The 19,747-nt window shown below is 40.7% G+C and overlaps 1 protein-coding gene across 1 annotated transcript; it reads left to right on the top strand.

Annotated features, from left to right (window-relative positions):
- Window positions 1-1,931: 1,931 nt before the first annotated feature.
- Window positions 1,932-12,923, top strand: LOC118574780 (transmembrane protein 236-like). The gene is made up of 2 exons (XM_036175661.1): window positions 1,932-2,055; window positions 12,355-12,923. Exons 1-2 carry the CDS (start codon window positions 1,932-1,934, stop codon window positions 12,921-12,923), a joined length of 693 nt encoding a protein of 230 aa, XP_036031554.1.
- The last annotated feature ends 6,824 nt before the right edge of the window (window positions 12,924-19,747 follow it).

Raw genomic sequence — 19,747 nt, 5'->3', positions numbered from 1 at the left:
ATTTACACAGACGTTCTAGACCAGCCACAGAAACATAGTGAGACACTGTCTCAAAACACCAAAACCCAAACAAAAAACAACTATATTAATAATTGGAAGATCCTAGCAAAAAAAGCAAAGCTCACAGACAGATGTGCAGGCTTTTCACAGACTTAAGTATGTGACCATTGTTTTTTCTTTTAAGAATCTAGTGGGCGAGTCAGGCATAGTAGTACATGCTTGTAAGCCCAACACTTAGGAGGCTGGAGCAGCAGTATTGAGGCCAGCTGGGGTTACATAAGGAGATCCTGTCCCAAAAAGAGAGGAGAGAGGAGGAGAGGAGAGGAGAGGAGAGGAGAGGAGAGGAGAGGAGAGGGGAGGGGAGGGGAGGGGAGGGGAGGGGAGGGGAGGGGAGGGGAGGGGAGGGGAGGGGAGGGGAGGGGAGGGGAGGGGAGGGGAGGAGAGGAGAGGAGAGGAGAGGGGAGGGGAGGGAGGGGAGGAGAGGAAAGGGGAGAGGAAGGGAGGGGAGAGGAGGAGAGGAGAGGAATGCCAGTGAACAAGAAATAAGCTGTGTGTAAAACCTAATTCAACCTAATTTCTGTTTCAAACCTACCACTTACACAAGCTGGCAACAGAGAATTGATGTTGTGTAGTGTAGACCCCTTTCCTTTGGTAGTATTGTATTGAGACACCAGTGCAAAGAACGGGGTGAAAAGCAAGACTTTGGTTGTAAGAGAACATCTAGTCCTAGATACAGTCTGGACCAGTGGTCCTTGGCAACACCTGCTGCAAGTCTCTCCTGTCTTAGGTCCCTTACAGCTCTAATAATCTCTCTCAGCTGCTGCTTCTCCAGCCCAAGGCACAGGAATCTTGAAGGTTGTCCAGGGCTTCGTCACCCTGGACACAACATTCATTCGTTTCTTCCTTGGGCTCTGACATCTCCTCATGTCCTCTTCATCCTCTCCTCTTGGGAAATAAATGGAGGTGCTTTTGAACGAAAAAAAAAAAGGAAAGGAAAGGACATGACTACTCCTAGGTATGGTGGAGGAGAAAGTCTATTGTAGATATGTGGACCAGGGTAGCCAGAGGCAGGAATATCTGGGGGAGTCTGGAGTGAACATGGCCAAGCTGAGCCGGGCCATGTGGGGTGGGGGAAGGAAGAAGGGAGAGAAGAGACCAGGTGCAGCAGCCAGGAGGCCAAAGGTACAGGAGGGGAGGCTAACCAAAATTTCTGGATGATATAGGGAAGAGCCTCTGGGGGAAAGGCAGCCCAGCTCCTGGTCTGGAGAGTCCAGGGTAGAGGGTAGGGTATGCCAGACATACCCAGTAATAGGTAGGGACTGAGGGATGCTAGGAGAACCTGGCAGCCTGGTCTGCTCTGATATGTTAAATAGGCACCTCAGCCATTTGTCTGGGTTTGAAACGTAACTGTTTTCTTTAAGCTTTTGGCTTTCTTTTCTTTTGGGGTGCTGGGGATTGAACCCAGAACCATACATGTGGTAGGTAGGTGAATGCTCCACTACTGACTCCCTCACCCCAGCCTTACTCTTTGTTGTTCCTGTTTGATTCAGTAGCTCCTAGAATAATAGTCTCAGGCATTTATATAAAGAGAAAAACCAGGGACCCCCTACTGCAACTTCTCATTGAGATACATACATATGTTTAAATGATGAAGGGGTAAAATAGTAAGATGCCCGGGAAAGCAGCAGGAGGATAGATACAGCTGCATAGCTGTGCATTTATTTTTTACCAAAAGCAAGGAGCCATTCAATGAGCTAGTACAGCCCTTGCATCATGCCGAGGCAATTCTTCACTCTGCCATCATAAGGAGGGATAGTTCATGTGGGAAACCTCGAGTGCACTCTTTTCCAAGCACCACAGCAATAGAAAGATAACTAGGCCAAGTAGAGAGGCTGCAGAGTGGGACTGAGAGCCAGCTGAGCCCCAAGCTCATGAATGTGGAAATGAAGGCCCTGAGCACCCTGTCAAGGGACTTGTTTCCCCGTGCCAGCAATCGTGACCGCAGCAGCAAAAGCAAGGATTCCCCTGGTGCCGCAGAGAAAACCTGTGATTCAGGTCTGAGAGAGCAGCAAAAGGATGTGAATTAAAATGATGAATTCAGGGGATTGAAGATGCTATCAAGAGAGACGTTATCCACAGGTTCCGACTGAGAGAAGATTAAGGCAATATAGAGAGTGCCTTCCTGTCAGACAGTAGGCATCCTAGTTGAATGGAGAAAATGCCAGATAGAAGAAAGTGTAGAGACTAGAGAGAGAGAGAGAGAGAGAGAGAGAGAGAGAGATGGGTTAAAGTATTCATCCTTTAAGAGCTGCTGTGCCTACTAGGACATTTAGATAACATAAGTTAAGGAAGACATTTGGTGAGCAAATTCTTTTCACTACCAGTATATTAATTACTCTTCCATGAGTATAAGGTCAGTTCTCAAATCAAGCTGTCTCAGAGAGTGCTTATCATAAGTATTCTATTAGGCTTGACTTTATCAATTCTACATCCGTTACTGCTGTATATATGATCAAGTTGGGGGAAGGCAGAGGAGTGCATTGCCTGGAGACACCACATAATTTAATGATTATTTCTAAAATCTTCACCTTTTTGTTTTCCGGAGCTAACAATAAGTCTTCTTGTACAGTGAATGCTTGTCTTATACTTTCATAGGATATGTAAGGCACAATTGTATGACTTTTGGGTTCCTTTGTCATATCTAAGTCAATAGATACTTTCTACACAATCACTACATATCATTTGTACCCACATGGGACTAGAGGAGGGTCACTGTCCCAAGTGTTTTCCCTACATAGTCACAGACAATCCTCACAAAACAACACTGAGGTATACAACGCCATAATTAACAACTATTTCACTGATTTAAAAAAGAAAGAAAGAAAAGCTACTTGACATTCCACAGCTGGGATCTGAAAGGCAGACAGACAGGCAGGAGGTCTTGCAACAGCCACAGCAGCTACACAAGGAGCCACTTCCGGTTTTCTGCCAGTGGGTGTTTAACTAACAGAAGAGCTGTTAGTTAATGCCTGAGGCGTGATTGTCTAACAGGAATGTTCTAACTCCTTTAGCTGGAAAGAAAGTCGCAAAGGAATGTCTCCAGTGGAGGGTTGGCCATTCAAAGCTCCCCGGCTTCAAAGGCCAGCTGCTGGGGGGAGGGAGCAAAGTTCGACAAGGTTTCTTCCTCCAAATTCCCGGCCCAAGGTATTTCACAGTGGTGGTCCGCACACTAACCGTCCACCTCAAATTATAAACCAACAGCTTCTGAGAACAGATTGTTTAACCAAGATGCTAAGAAGTTCATCAGAACCTTTTAAAAATAGTATTTTCATGAACTCTCTGAGAATTATGCATGATGTCCTTTAAACATATTCCCCCTGCCTACCCCAACCCTCCTATAACCACCCCTTTCAACCTCACTCTCTACCCAACCCAACTTTGAGTTTTCTTTTTTCTCCTTTAAATCCAATTTGTGTTGCCTAAGGACTCTTGGGAGTGGGGCCTGCCCTGCAGGATGTTCAGCCCAAGATTCACATCATTAAAGAAAACTGACTACTCGCACCCCCCACCCCCGCCCAACCGCCTCTTTTCCAGCAGCTATCCTGTCTATGGTGGGATTTGAGCTGAGCAGACCTTGTGCATACTGTCACAATCGCTGTGCAACTGCCCTGTTGTGTCTGGCAGTTTCCTGGTTGTCAACCTCACCTCTGGGACTTACAATCTTCTGAGCCGCCTCTCGGAACCTTAGAGGTGTGATGCGTTTAAACTGGCTGAGTTTCACTAGATGCTATACGACGACTGAAGAACTGGATCACTCTGTTATTGGGCAGGGACCTTGGAATGGGAAGTGCTTCGAGGCAGCGCATGTAGTAAGCGGTAATTATCCAGTACTTTGCAATGTAACAACGGATTTTGGGAAACCAAGCCTTACTTTGGAAACTCTTTAGATTTATTTCTTTATTTCTTTCTGTCTTTCTTTCTTTCTTTCTTCTTTCTTTTTCTTTCTTTCTTTCTTTCTTTCTTTCTTTCTTTCTTTCTTTCTTTCTTTCTTTCTTTCTTTCTTTCTTTCTTTCTTTCTTTCTTTCTTTCTTTCTTTCTTTCTTTCTTTCTGGGCCATGTGCTGCTTTGATAGAACTGCTTCTGACACATGGCTTCAGACCCAGAGCTGGTGGTAAACTGTACCACCATGTTGGGAAGCTGAGGTGGGCGGAGCCAGCAGCCAGAGCAGCATTTCAGTCTTATAAAGATGGATATTACACAGACAATCTGGTTTATCTTGTCTTTGGTATTTTTAACTACAGAAAAAGATTTGATAGTAAAAGCTGTTGAGTTAAATAAATATGTAAATTTTAAAGGTACCTTGACTTCAAAATTTGGATATAAAGATATGTTGCTTTGGAAAAGAGTTTCTGCTTATGTTTCCACAGAAAGCCAAAGGCTGTGGATTTGTTCCAGATTAAGATACATCAGGTTTGATCAGCCAAGACCACCTGAAAGGTCTCCAATGACACCATGGCCCAGATGATCCGACATCCAGAATGGTTTCAAGGCAACTGGCTCAGAGGTTCACCCTCACAGACTACTCCATAATCCTAAAATTTTCTTTGTGTTCCCATAAGATACAGTGCCCCCCTCCAGCAGGAAGTAGTAAGAGAAACTATGCCCAATTTCCCAAAATTATCAAGCTGGCTTTGGAGATGGAATTGGCTCACTCCTTCTCTAAACCCAGACATATTGCTAAAAGAAAAGGTTAAGAGATTCTTATGTCCCAAATCAGAAGAGCCCTCTGGCGTGGGACAGAGAAAAACCAATATTTTTATTTAAAGCAGGTTGATTATAAATGCAATCTCTTTCTAAAGAAGAAAAGGGGATAAGATATAGATATAATAGGATGAAAGGGTAGATTAAGGAACTTACTACTAAAGAGCAACAACTTGTTTAGAATGTTTTACATTGGTATAGACTTTAGTCTATTGATTCAAACTTAAAGTTAATTTTGTTATACTGTGTGTATATTTCTACTCTTGTTTAAGGTATTATGATTGTACAGCTCATTTAAAATTGTAATGGATAATTAAAAATAGATTAATAGTCATCTATGATAATCATACTGATAGCCATGTTAGTTAAGTCTTCTAGGTATACACAGAGATATTTCAGACAGATAGGTAATCTTCAAGTGCTTCAAAGACCTACAGAATATGGCATTTAAAATATTTTTAAAATTTAGACTTTCTGGACAGTGAGACATGTCTGATACTGGCAGCACCGATTTACTTCAGAGAGGAGGATGGATATTGAAGACACTTCATATGGAGTTTATCTTCACCTTGGCAAAAATAGCCATTTGGACAAGAAACTGTTCTTGCCTGGACTGCTTGATCAACTGGACATGCAGGACCCATAGAAAGGTGACCACTAAACTTTGCTTGACAAAATGGTCCTTCAGGTTCCTGCTTCGCAGAGGAAACTGCCAGACATTCTACAGGACACCAAGAGAAGTGACCGAGAGACTCTAGGCCCTGTGATCTGGAGACAAATGCCCCAACTTTACAAAGGAACATTAGGTGACTGTCCAGGCTGCCAGCTGTCTCTGTCTACCCTGCAAGACTCCCGAAAGTTGCTTGAATCCTTCTCCTGGTTCTCAGGTAATATTATATCCTTCTGAGGTCTTTGATGTGGTTGAAGACTAGATAGTTATAATTGTCTCAGTTATGATAAAAAATCAGTTAGATATAAAACCTTAGACTCACAAATATGATAGATAGGATATCTTCTTTAATATTGTAACTGCAATTCTTGCTTAGTAATTGTTTTGTTATATGTAATTTTACTATGTAAAAGTTAAAACCTTCCTTAAAAAAAAAAAGAAAAGGGGAAGTGCTGTGGATATCGCTCTGTATAAATAAAATGTTGTTTGGCCAGTGGCCAGGCAGGGAGTATAGGCGGGACAAGGGAGAAGAGAATTCTGGGAGGTGGAAGGCTGGGGGAGGAGACACCGCGAGCTGCCGCCATGACAAGAAAGAGATAAGGTGCTGGTAAGCCATGAGCCACGTAGCTTTTTACAGCATTCCTCCTCATCTTCCATCTCTTATATTCTTTTGGCCTCCTCCTCTATGATGTTCTCTGAGCCCTATGGGAGGCTGATATCCACCCATAGCTGAGAACTCTCAGTTATTTATTCTCAGCACCTTGAACAGTTATTAGATTCTGCATTAACCACTATCCAATGCAGTAAGAAGCCCCTCTGATCAAAACTGGGAGCAGCATAAACCTATAGATATCAAAATAAATATTTATAAAACAGTTTGACAACATGGCTGTTTAGCAAAACATTAGGTTCTCCTTAGGGCCTATAACTTCCCTAAACAATGACTTTTGGTCATGATTACAGCACTAGCTAGGAATTTCCTTCTATGGAGTAAGCCTCAAATCCAATTAAGAAGGTGGTTGATTATTCTCATTTAGTGTGGTCACTATTGCACCACCGGCTATGGCTTGCCTGGAAGGTCAGTAATATTGCATTCAGGGTTCAGTACTAGGTAAGACCTTTGTAATCTACTCTACCCCAGTGGCCTACATAGCACCTTGCAGCACTCTGAAAGTCAGAGAGCAAGGAGCGTTTTCTGGTCAGTTCAAGATTGATTTCTGCATGTCCTGCAACCAAAGTATGTGGTGTATTCAGCAGTATGATCTTACCATTTAACTACGGCAGACAACTAAGAGTTATTGCTTGTGTTGTTGAAAGCTTGTGTTGTTTTGGGTGCCCATAGGACCTCCCTGACCAATAACTCATAGGGAACTAGCCTGTGTCTACACTAGCTTTTCATTTAATAACTCATTCTCTTCTGGAAGAAACATTGTTCATCCATGTGGAGTACTTCTGTTCAAACTCCTTGTTGTTTAAAATGATATTTTTAATTAGCTTACAAATTAGTCTGTTTTCATAAAATGTCTTCTTACATCCTTAGTATTGGTTAAACATCCCCTACACTTTTCTTCTCCCTCATCCTCCTGCCCCAATGCTTAAATCTTTACAAGTATACCATCAATCTATCTATGAAATGTTAAGAAAACTGAAACTTTTAACCTACCATGGGACGTCTTAGGGCTTGAGAACATATGTATTTAATTATATAATGTGGATTTGAGTCCAACCCTCTTCATTATAATTAGCACAGATCCCTCCCAGTTCCATTTCTTCTTTGGTAAAACCAGCATAATAGTGGTTCCTATCTCATGGACTTGTTGTACAACCAGAGTTCATAAAACAGTCCTTGTCAGATATTAAAAGAAAATTACATTAATTCTTTTAATAAAATAGACTTCCAGGTAATGTCAAAAATAGAGAGATAAAGATGAGAAGATTTACCATATCTTTGTATTTTATTTTCATGTTAAATTGCATAAAGACCAATAGTTCTGTGACCAAAGCCAGAGGTAGATATTAATTACCAAAAGGTGATGTTGAGGGTGCACACAATTTTTTTCCTTTGGGGGCACCCTTTCTATCTTCTTCAGAAAGTCCCAGACAGTTGCTGAGTTTCAGAATGGTTCATGTTAGAGAAGCTGCCTATCTAGGAGTTGTCTGAATTGTTTCTAAATTTGGAAGGCCAGCAAGGCTCTAATGTGATGAGGAACAGAAGAGAGACAATTAGCTTCAACATGGAAAGATGTTTGGCCAATTATCCATTGTGATGGATGGATTTTACATGCATAGAAAGACCTCTCCTTGTTCCACTAATAGCAGAGAGTTTATGATTTTGATGTGTTGGAAAGAAAGGCTCCCCACAGACACAAATTTTCCAGGTAGTCCTCTCTTTTATCACTCTAAGTTTACAGTGATGGGTGATTTGTGGCAGAAGTTTAAAGAAAGTGTGACCAAAGGTTCAATATTTGTTGACTCAGTGACAAGGTATCTTCAATATTATGTGTTTATGGTGTTCCTTCCAAGAACTACATTATTGCCCTAACATTCAGAACTACCCCTCAGGGTATTGGCTACCAGTTCTGCCTTGGGCAGAGAAGCTACTGCTAGTTTTCATAGGACTCTTATTGGTTGGATGATTTATCTGATATTTCCTGTTTCCTACTTTTGAAAAAAGCCTGTGATTTATTTCTTCTAACTTGGAGAGAGGAATGACAAATGTCTCTGCAGAATTCATCAAAAGCATCCAACCACCGCTTTGCTAACCCTGATTACTTCCTTTGTAGCTTCACTTCAAACTCTGATTTGGGCAGATAACCCCAGGACACTTGAAAAGAGAAGTCATCCAAGGACCCTCTCTTCATTCTCCTCTCTCATTACACATGGGGGTTGGGGCGCTTCCAGAAGCTGTTTACCTTGTTTTCAAAAGAGACAGATTTCTCCATCTTTGCTAAGAAGACTAGAGTAATCCCTTTAAAATATTCTCCCCAAACTGCCTCACTCTGTGACTAAGCATCTCCCTGTCTCTAACTGCTGAGCCTGAGATACAGTTCTTGGCTCCAAACAGTCCTTTCCCAAAGAAGAATCCTACTTTCTCCCTGTTCTTATAAACTGATCAACCAACATCAGAAGTGTGCTTAATAAGTACCAGGAAGTGCCCTGGTGATGCAAAGACATTGAGATCACAGTCTAATTTGAACCTTTGACCCTTTTCATTCCAGGATTAATGTGAAGATGAAGGCCGAGCAGCACATTGGAGGGGACAGAAGAAGGATTTGTGCTTTTTTAATAGGGACCTGGTAAGAGTCAGGAATCTACCAAAGCTTTTACCCTGCTAGTAGTGGAAGGGGCAGGAGATTGTGTACTACATTTGTGTATCCCCTGAGGAGCCAACATGACCCAGAGAGCCTGTGGAGAACAAAAACATAGTCTTGTTTCTCTGTTTCATGTGGGTCCCTGTCATTTCTATGTGGGGGAATGAGTGGTCTCATGAAGCTAGAGAAAGGGAACAAAAACTGAACATTGTTGTTCAACTGAACTACTAATCTCATTTCTTTGAGTTTCCCTATGTTTTCTGTCCTCTTGAGCTCTCTTCCCCATTTATATGAGAAACATCTTTTTTCCTTTGAGCTTCAGAATGACCAAACCACATGGCTCATTTGATTAAATGCTTGCTGCACAAGAGTGAGGACCCAAGTTCAATCCCCAACACTTATGTAAGAACCTGGCATGGGTGCATGCTTGTAATGCCAGAGCTAGACAATTCTTAGAGAGATGAAGATCTGTGAAGCTTGCTGGTCATCCAGCCTAGCCTAATTTGCAAGTCCCAAGTCCCAATCCAAGATAGTTCCTGAAGAATGACGTGTTGACCTCCGGCCTCCACATATATATGCAAGCACCTGCACGTACATGAATACACACACACACACACACACACACACACACACACACACACACACACGCACACACACGCACGCATGCACTGAAAACCAAAAAGACAAAACAGATTATGACTGGGCATGGTGTCAGAGGTTTTTAATTCCAGTAGGGAGATCTCTATGAGTTTAAGGCTAGCCTGGTTCACATAACAAGTTCCAAGACAGCAAGGGATATATACTGAGAAATTGTCTAAAATAAAATTCCAATCCCAAGTGGCCATCCATGAAAACACACACAAGTAACGTCATATGGATTGAACAAGTAGGATTTATATATTTAGGAATAGATAGATAGATAGATAGATAGATAGATAGATAGATATCATAACAATTAAAGAAAAAGAAGCCAAGAATTTGAAATAGAGTAGAAAAGGACATAGGAGGAGTTGGAAGGAGGAAATAATGTAATTAAATTATAACCTCAATACTTTAAAAATATAATAAAATGTTAACATATTTTAATTAAAAAATAAAATATACATTTAAAAATATTGGACTTGTCTGCCAAACAAACAAAACAAATTTTGTAAATGTAAAGGTTTATTATTACAGCAAGATTAAAAATAATAGCCTGTTGTGGTGGCACATGCCGGTAGGATTTGCTGAAAGAGTCGGAGGCAAGAGGATCATGAGTTTGAGGCTAGCCTGGGCTACACATGTGCTGGGTGGTGGTGGTGGTGGCGGCAGCGGCGGAGGTGCATGCCTTTAATCCCAGCACTCGGGAGGCAGAGGCAGACGGATCTTTGTGAATTCAAGGCCAGCCTGGGCTACCAAGTGAATTCCAGGAAAGGCGCAAAGCTACACAGAGAAACCCTGTCTTGAAAAAATAAAATAAAATAAACAACTAAATACAGCTTACAAAACCAACAAGGGTATACTGGACTAATGAAAACAATAGTCTACTATTGACATCAATGTTTTCCTAATTTATACTTGACAGATAAAATTACATCTATTTGGGGGGTAAAGGGTACTTCCTTGATAAATTGTATACATTATAGAAAAATTCACTCGAGCTAATTAGAGTTACCCATCACTTCCAGGACTGATTAGTATTTGTGTTGACAATGTTAAAACTCTGTGTTTTTTTTAGCAATTTGAAATACACCATACATTCTTATTAACTGTGGTGTTCATGCAGTGCACTAGATCATTAAAATTTTTTCTTCTAATCTAACAGAAAATTTGTACCCTTTGACCAACATTTTTCTTCTCCCTTTCACATTCCACAGCCTCTGATAATACTGTCTATTTCTATAAGATTGAACTTTTTATTCCATATTTGAACAAGAAATGTTTTCTTTTTTTTTTTAGCTGAGGTCCGAACCCAGGGTCTTGTGCTTGCTAGGCAAGCGCTTTACTACTGAGCTAAATCCCCAACCCTCCCTTTTCTTTTTTAAGCCTCAACTCTATTTTTGGGTTAATTGTCAAGTCCTGTATCATTTGTCTAGCTGCTGCATAATGAGAAAGTGCAGGGCTTGTTTCAAGTCCTTGTTCAAGTAGTCTGTCAGGCTGGATCATCTCAGCTAACCATCTCAAAATTGTCCTGACCAGTTAGTTTATAGTCCAGAGTAGATCTTTCTGTGGTTTTAATCAGCTTAATGGCTTTACCACAGTCCATGTGGAATCATAGTTTTGGGATCCTGTCATCTTTTTGAAGATTTCAAGGTCACTGTTAGGTGTGGTCATGGTTCCCTGTAGATTTTTTTTTTTTGCCTCCTCTGTGGTTTGGAGCAATCACAGTCTGATAAATGTCTGTCTCTCAGAACCATGAACGTTCTTCCCTAGAAGAGAAAATCTTCACAGCAATTTCTCCCCAGCATTTGTCTTGCCAAACTTTTCCAAACTGACCTTTGCTGATGCTTTCTTGTAATAAGATGGTCCTGGCAATTCTTCTCTGAACAAGCAGCAGTAAACCCTTTGCCCCAGGTAGCAGCATCACCGAAGTCACCAACACGATGAGAAGCAGCCAGCAACTCGGAGCAGCAGCCTCTGCCTCCATGGTCCCACAGCTGCCACCATTTGTGGCTAGGCCCTGGCCACAGCTTCTCCTTAGCAAGCCTCCTAGGCAGGCCTCAAACTCGGGATCCTCCTTCTTCAGTAAATCCAACCAGCGTGCATCACCACAACTGGGCGAGGGTAGCTCCGGCCTGAGCTGGGGCCCGCAAGGCCACAGGCAAGCAGCTTTTTTCATGAATTCATACCACGAACATTGGGCACCAGAGGTAGCAAGAATCTTAAAAGTTCTTATTAATAAAAACAAACCTGTTGTTTTCTGCATGTCAAATATTTAGACTTCTATTTTAAGAATTACAATTTAAAAGCTTTTTTGTGTTCTGTGTCTGTGTCTGTGTCTGTGGAGAGGTGTGTGTATGTGTGAGTGCAGGTGCACACTGAGAACAGAGGACCAAGTGTCCCTTGAGCTGGAGTTGCCGATACAGTGAACAACCTGACAAGGTGCTGGGAGCCAAACTCAGGTATCTGGACTCTCTGGCAGAACAGGATGAATCATCACTGCTGTACTGTCCTGCATTTGCCAAGATGGGCATTTGGAGGTCAGAGAACTTTTGGTAGTTCTGGGGATTGAACTCACGTCATCAGTCTTGCCTCAATCTCAAACAAGAGTTTTTACCAACTGATCAATCTTACCTCTATCTGTCTGTCTATCTCTCTAACTACCCAAATATCTATCATCAATCTATCTATCCTCCATTTATCTATCTATCTATCTATCTATCTATCTATCTATCTATCTATCATCCATCTATCAATCATCTATCATCTAGCTATCTGCTACATTGTCTGTTCTTGAGACAGGGTCTTGCTATGTACCCTAGATTAGCCTACATTTTGCCATCCTTCAGCCTCCATGTCCTCCTTCCATACTGGGATATTAGGATTGCCATCGAACTCAGTTTAGTAACAAGTAAAGTAAACATTTTTAAATTAAAGAAATGCTTAAAATGTAAATTAATCGATGTTTTTCAGGTCATGAAGACAATGACATCCATATAACCTCTTTGCAACAGATAAAAACTGTGACAGAACAGGTGGTACATGGTGGTGAAAATCCTGCATCTGCCCAGGCAGCCAAGCCCACTGTGATGTCCCAGCCCCACCACTACATGACAGCGCTAGTGGGGCCGTTGGAGCCCCTATTTCACTCTGGAATCCTGAGGACAATGTCTCACAGAGATGTCCGAGCCCAGCTGTTCCTGCAAAGCTTCCTCACGTGGTCAGACACTGTAGAAATGCTGCGTGTGGCTGGGCACCACTCCGTGTACAAGTCGGGTTGGCTGTACCCGGTCTACATATTCAGTTACATATCTCTCCTGAGAATGGTCTTCACGCCTAAGAACCCTCTTCTCAGTTCCATGGGGGTCCTGCTACAGGATTTCCCCTTTATTTTCCTTAGACTCAGTTTGATCATTGCCCTGGGGACTATCACACCAGTACTGGACCTGTGTAAAAATGTCCTAGTGACTGTCTCCTATATGTACTTCAATTATGTCACCAAACTCAGGCCTTTCTCTGCCTTTGAAACCTCTCCATTTTAGCAGCAAATGTTAGAAAGTCAGTCCTCCTGATTATGCATATAAACACAATTGTACAGTGTTTCTAAGCAGAAGCTTTTGTACTATATAGAATTAACCACTTCTGAACTGTAATATAGCTTTTTTAAAACATATATAAATGGTGCTACCTTCAAGCAAAGTTATATTCTTCCAAATTGCTTCTTCTAGGCTTCCGAAAACCTTAGCTGTTAATTTTAGCCATGCATATCCCACTTTTTTTTTTTTTTTTGGCTAAAAATCACTCCTCAATAAAGCCTTTTAAAGTGCTGGGAACCATGAGCTAGCTCAAGAATGAGATTTTCATGACATGTACATTGAAGAATATTTTACGGCTTAATTAACTGAAATTAGTTTTAGAAAAATAACCCAAAGATATTGAATTTGTTTTAGAGTTTTCTTGGACATGTAAAAACTGTAGCTTTAGGGTCTCCTTGAAAACATAAAATTTCGGGGGCTGGAGTGATGGCTCAGAGGTTAAGAGCACCAACTGCTCTTCCAGAGGTCCTGAGTTCAATTCCCAGCAACCATATGGTGGCTCACAACCATTTGTAATGAGATCTGGCAACTTCTTCTGTACACATAATAAATAAATAAATCTTTAAAAAAAAAAAAAAAACCTGGAGCCAGGTATTGGGGGTGAATGCTAGAAGATCAGAGAAGCAGTACAATCCACAGCTACCTCACCTTCTCCTTATATAATAAACACTACCATTTACATCATTGACAAAGTATCTTACTTTTTAAAATGCCAAGCAAAGGTACTGTGTTTTTCCTATTATTTACATTTGATGGAAAATATGTGTGGCAGAAGACTGTATTGAACTATTTTATAATTTTGTATTTTCTTCACTATATTTTTCTTTTCTTTAAATCTCCACTCCCAATTCCAAAAAAGATAATCAGGTCCATTGTACTTTTTTTACTCCCAGGGAAGTTGGTGTTATAGGGCTGAAAATAGTTGTCTATCAACAACCACCCTTCCTGGCTTTTGTTTGCTGAAATCCTGAGTTCCTAGGGGAGATTATGCTTCAAAGGGATGGGGCAGAGGTGAATGAGAAACCAAAGGAAAGCAGAGGGGCTGGGAGGATTTCCCAAGCCTGGGCAAAGACAAAACAGTCTGCAGAAACTGGAATTTACAAGTAGTGCCCAAGATTCTTATCAGGGACTCAGAAAAGAACATCTCAATGATATAGTTAAAAGGACGAAATCTAAAGAACAAACAATCTTGGGAACGATCTTGGCTCAGAAACAGCACACAGTTTCTGGCCTTGTAGAATGGCTAAAAAACAGAGCTGTAGAAACCGAATTATACTGTTTTCCCTGAGCTTTTCAATTCTGGTGAGACAAGAGAGACCATGGAGTGAAGCAGAGTACACCGTGATTAACAGGGATTGAACAGTCGGGATGGAAGCTTGAAGTCGAATTGAATTTCATATATTGAACATCACAGAGGGACAACACCTAGGCTTCGACGTTTGTAAAGTAAGATTCATATCAACCTCACAAGTTTCTGTGAAAAGAAATTTTCTAGGAGGTTATACACCCTGTATCTGGATAATGGAATTTTAAGCGCTTGTATTTTTTTTTTCCTATTTTGCTTCTCTTTATTTTTCAACTGCCCTGGAATGGGTAGGTAATAGTATTCTTAAAGTTCTGTAACCTTATATTAAAAAAACCATGTTTTTATATTTTCCTTTACAACTTACGTTCATAGAAAACCTAGTTTTCTGTGTGGTGTAGACAGGACAGGGAGCGAAGTAGCTCAGATAGCTCAACATGACACAGCCTTGAGCTTCACACGGAACTCCCCATCTCACAGCTGCTCCCAGATGTCGTTTCCCAGAAACAAACCTGAGATAAGGACTCAAGTGTGAGTGATTTATTGAGGAAACACGCCCAGGGGAAACTAGAAAAGGAGTGGGAATAGCAGAGCAGGGAAAGGGAAGAAGCTAAGCAAGCAATAAGTCTTTGGAGACTACGGAAGCCCCCACATAATTCTGAAGGGAACTCTGAAGTGTAAATTAGGCCTCAGAGTTTGGCCAAGGCAGTTGGGCTTTTGTATTGTGAAATCAGTTAGTCACTGCCTATGGGGCCACTCTGAGGACATAAATTCTCAGGATTTATGGCTTTCTACACAGGCAAGTGAAGCCACACAAGGAATGCAAGGACACAGGACTAACATATGCCAGCCCTGAGAAGCAAACTGCAGCCAGGTGTGGTGGAGGCAGGAGAACCAGGAGTACAAGCCTAGCCTCAGCTACTTGCAGGCTTGACTGTGTGCAATCCTGTCTTAGATGGAAAGCAAAGTGCAAGAAATTGGCAAAAAGGGGTGCACACAGGTAGCATGGGCCAAAGGGCTTGAGGGATCTAGGACTGAGCTGTAATCACATGGCAACACTAGCTGCAGTCATTGCCCTGTCTGTTATTCTTATTACCTGGTTCTTTTTTCACCTTCTCCTCCATCAAATAGTTGAAGAAATATTTTGTCAATGAAGTCTATTTGCTCTTTCCTTTAAAATTTACAATTGTGTCCAAGACCTTCCAATCTCTTTTAACATGTTCTATTTCAACTTCATAGTTTTTAACATCATGTAATATATTCTCTGTGTGCATATTCATTATATTTACTATTTATCCACTGTCTCCCTCAACTGCATGTAATTCATGATCTTCTAGTCCCTTTTAACACATTCCATTTAAACTTCGTAATTCTTAATACCATGTAACATATTCTATTGTGCACATATTTACTAGATTTACTATTTATCCACCGTCTTCCTTGATTACATGTAAGCTTGATGAGGGTACATTATGTCTATTTCTGTTTCTTATGCAATTCGGCACCTACAACGTTGCCTAGAACACACCAAGTACTCAATATTATTTGTTGAATGAATTACTGGATGAATCCATGAAATTTTTCCAAAGAAATAAGGTTGTAAAAAAAATCAAAGTGTTCAAAGAATACCTGCAAGTCTATCATTGAATAGGGTTACCTATTACTAACTTCCTGTTTTCAATGACACAAAAATTATTTTATGTAGAATGGGTAACGTATTTTCTTAAAGATTTATTTATTGTGTATACAGTGTTCTTCCTGTGTGTATACCTGCACACCAGAAGAGGGCACCAGACCTCATTATAGAGGATTGTGAGTCACCATGTGTTTGCTGGGAATTGAACTCAGGACCTCTGGAAGAGCAGCCAGTGCTCTTAACCTCTGAGTCATCTCTCCAGCCCCCAGGTAACAAGTTTTAAAGTCCATCAAATAATGGATTTAGTGTCTCTTTTCTCTTTTCTTTCATTTTTGTTTTTTGATAGAATGTACTAATTGTATGTAATAATGTGTTTGATTATGACATTTGTGTAAGTGTCTTAATTTGTTTTCTATTGGTGTGACAAACACCATAACCAAAAGCAACTTGAGAAGAAAGAATTTATTTCAGCTGACGCTGAAGTAGTTCATGGTTGAGTAAAGTCACAGCAGAAACTCAAGCAGGAACCTGAGGTAGGAACTGACAGAGAGGCCATGGAGAAATGCTGCTCACTGGTTTACTCCCCATGGCTTGCTCAGCCTGTTTTCTTATAGTATCCAGGACTACTAGCCTAAGTGTGGTACTATCCATAGTAAGCTGGGCCCTCCCACATCAATTGTTAATCAAGAAATGCTTCCATAGGTTCAATGACAGGCCGATTTCATGAAGGCAGTTCCTCAGTTGTGATTCCGTCTTCCCAGATATGTCTAGATTTGTGTCAAGTTGACAAAAACAAACCGGTACTTGAGTAAATAATGTATTTTAATCATGTTCATTCCCTATTATCCTTTTGATCTTCATTCCACTCCTGATGATCTCTTTCCTCTTATTAACTAGTCCCCCTTCTATGTCTCTTTTGGTTTTGGTGAACTAGTGAATTTAATTAGGGTTACTTATAGGAGCTTGAGTGAGCATGGGCAACTTACTAGTGGCTACACCACTGAACAAAACATGTTCCCTTCTGGCAACCATTAACTGCCTATATATCTATCCTAAGGGAGGGGTACAGTCTTATTAGCCTGTCTGCCTTAGCAACCATTACCTACCTATAGAACATCTAAAGGAGTCTGGTGAGTCCATCTTCTCTCAATAGTAAATGTTGACTGGCCCAGTCCTGTGCAGGTAACCACAGCTATTGAGAGTTCAGTGTAACAACTAGGTTCTTCCCAGAAGATAATGTTACTCAGCACTCTACCCGTTCTTCTGGCTCTTATATGCTTTCTACATGCTCTTTCAGTACGATCCTAGGGCCTTGGAGAAGATGTGGATGTCCAATTTATGGCTGAGCATTCAACAATCTCTTATTCTCAACACTTAGACCAGCTATGAGTCTCTTCAGTAACTGCCACCAACTCAAAAATAAACTTCTCTGAGCAAACCTGACAGCAGCACTAAGCTATGGCCATTTATGGCAAAAATGTTGAGAAGGCAATTTTCACAAGCATGTCTTGTCCTTTTATCTGAGTAACAACAGGAGCTTACATCATAGAACCAGAACTTCCTCCAGCCTAAGGCTTTTGACCAAGTTTACAGTATCAGATCTGAATTCCTTCTCATAGAGCAGGCCTCAAATCCAACCAGAAACTCCTTTAAAGGATAACAAATTCGACGAGATTGCAACAGTATACGAGAACTATTGAATTTATACTTAATAACTACAATGCGTATAATCAAAACTTGACATAAATATAATGAAAAATAGGCAAATTAATAATAAAAGTAAATTATTTTAGTATGCTTCTTAATGAATAGTGTAAGTAGACCCAAAAGAAAGTATAAGCTGAGTGTGGTTGGTGATAGACTCCTGAAATTTTATCCCTCAAGGGGCTGAAACAAGATAGTAAGTTCAAAGCTAGAGAGGACTATATACCAAGGCCTTATTTCAAAGATGTGTTCATGCAGGAACCTAAGGAGGTCAGGAAAGGGTATTGGATCCCCTTTACTGAAATTACAGATGGTTTTCAACCATGTGCTGTGTGGGAAGAGATCTCTGATCCTCTATGAGAGCAGCAAATGCTCTTAACCACTGAGCCATCTCTCCAGCCCCTGAATTTGCCATCCTTTTGAATGGCCTTCTTTATCTCTAGGAATGTATTTTCCCTTAAAGTCTTCTTTGCCGATAATAACATGAAGATTTGGGGGCTCTGGCATGTTGTATATTTAGTTTGAGAATTCCACAAGAACACCACTAGACTCTTCTATATCCTAGGAACACAGCCCCCCTCCCCCCATCTGTTCAGTGCCGAAGAAACTTGCCTAGAAGGGGAAATTGCTCTGACGCTTTTGGCACTGCACCTTTATTAAAACATGTCTCTGTTGGACTCATTATAAGCAGACAGCGTCTGCTCTTTGTCTTCTGTTCCTTACGCCTCATTAACCTGCGAACACTTTAGCTCAGACTCAATAGTTTAGTAAATACCCTCAGGGTAAAAGAGTTTCTGTGCTCTTCTTATTTATAAGATTTTCACTTTGGCTTGGATTTTTGAACGTGCCAATTTCATACAGTTTTGTCAACCCTTTGGTAATCTTAAGAGGTTTTTAAAAATATTTTATCCAGCACTATTTCACTGTTTTTATTATGAGGCATGATCTGAATAATCAGAAACAGAACTCTACCATTTATCTTCCTTTGGCATGAACTTGAGTTTATAGAATATCCCCTCCAAGGAGCAGATGAAAAATACAGAGAAGTACAGGGATGAAGCCATAGGAAAAAATAGCAGCAGCTCTTCTGAGTAACAGTTTTTCTTATCAATTATAGTACCTCCTCAAGAGAGATAATAAAATATGATACAGATGTCTGTTAAGAATTCCACACTTGATATCGAAGGCTTTGGTGTAAAATGTCTTAAAAGATAGAAAAGTGAATTTAGTAGGGAAATATAAAAAGATTGCCTACTTAAAATTTCAGAGATAACAGCTAGTAATAGTGAGTACTTTTAGCAGGCTAAAACCAGAAGTGGAAGAGCAGACTAAGGTATAAAAGAGGCTCTTGTTTTCCCAGACATGTAAAGATAGGAGTAAAGAAAGGGGAGTAGTGACACATGTGAAAAAGTGGTTATGAATTTAGAGCACAGACATAGGGTAGGTATAGTGATGCAATAACTGTTTAATGCCTCAGAATTCGTGTAGTCTAAATTGAATCCCCAATGCCATAATGTGAACAGGTAATTAGGTCATGAGAGCTCCACTCTCACCGATGGATTAATGTTGTTTGTAAAAGACAACGCTGTATAATCAATCTCTTCCCTGACCCCCATTTTCTTGTCATGTGATAAATTGTTATGTTATGAATCACCCGATACAATCTCTCAATCTTCGACTTCCTAGTCTCTAGATCCATGATCCAAATAAACTTCATTATAAGGTATTAAGTCTGTAGTATCTGTTCCAGCAGCACCAAGTTCACTGAGGCAAGAAGAAAAAACCAAGAGGAGGGTCATAAACAGTGCAACATGTCAGTAAGTTCAAAGAATTGGAGGTCTTGGTGGATATGGAGAAACACTGGGATAAGAATATACAAAGAAGAGAGAAGTGGCCAGGAAAGATAACCCTTAAAATCCATATTTTGGACTTGGCAGCACTACTATTGATGATAAGGTCTAAAGTATGATACAGGGGAGTAGTTAGTAATGTGAGATGTAGGTAAGGCCATGGAAATGAGGACTTTGATGGATTGTTTACATGATGTTGGAGTCACCAAGAATGATGACAAGATTAATAGGGAAGAGAAAAAACAGACAGTGAACCAGATGCCAAAGTCTTCAGTGA

The sequence above is a fragment of the Onychomys torridus genome, chromosome X (genome assembly GCF_903995425.1).
Source record: "Onychomys torridus chromosome X, mOncTor1.1, whole genome shotgun sequence".
Lineage (NCBI taxonomy): Eukaryota > Metazoa > Chordata > Mammalia > Rodentia > Cricetidae > Onychomys > Onychomys torridus.
Note: the sequence above shows the minus strand (reverse complement) of the source record. Positions and strands in the feature narration are given on the sequence as shown.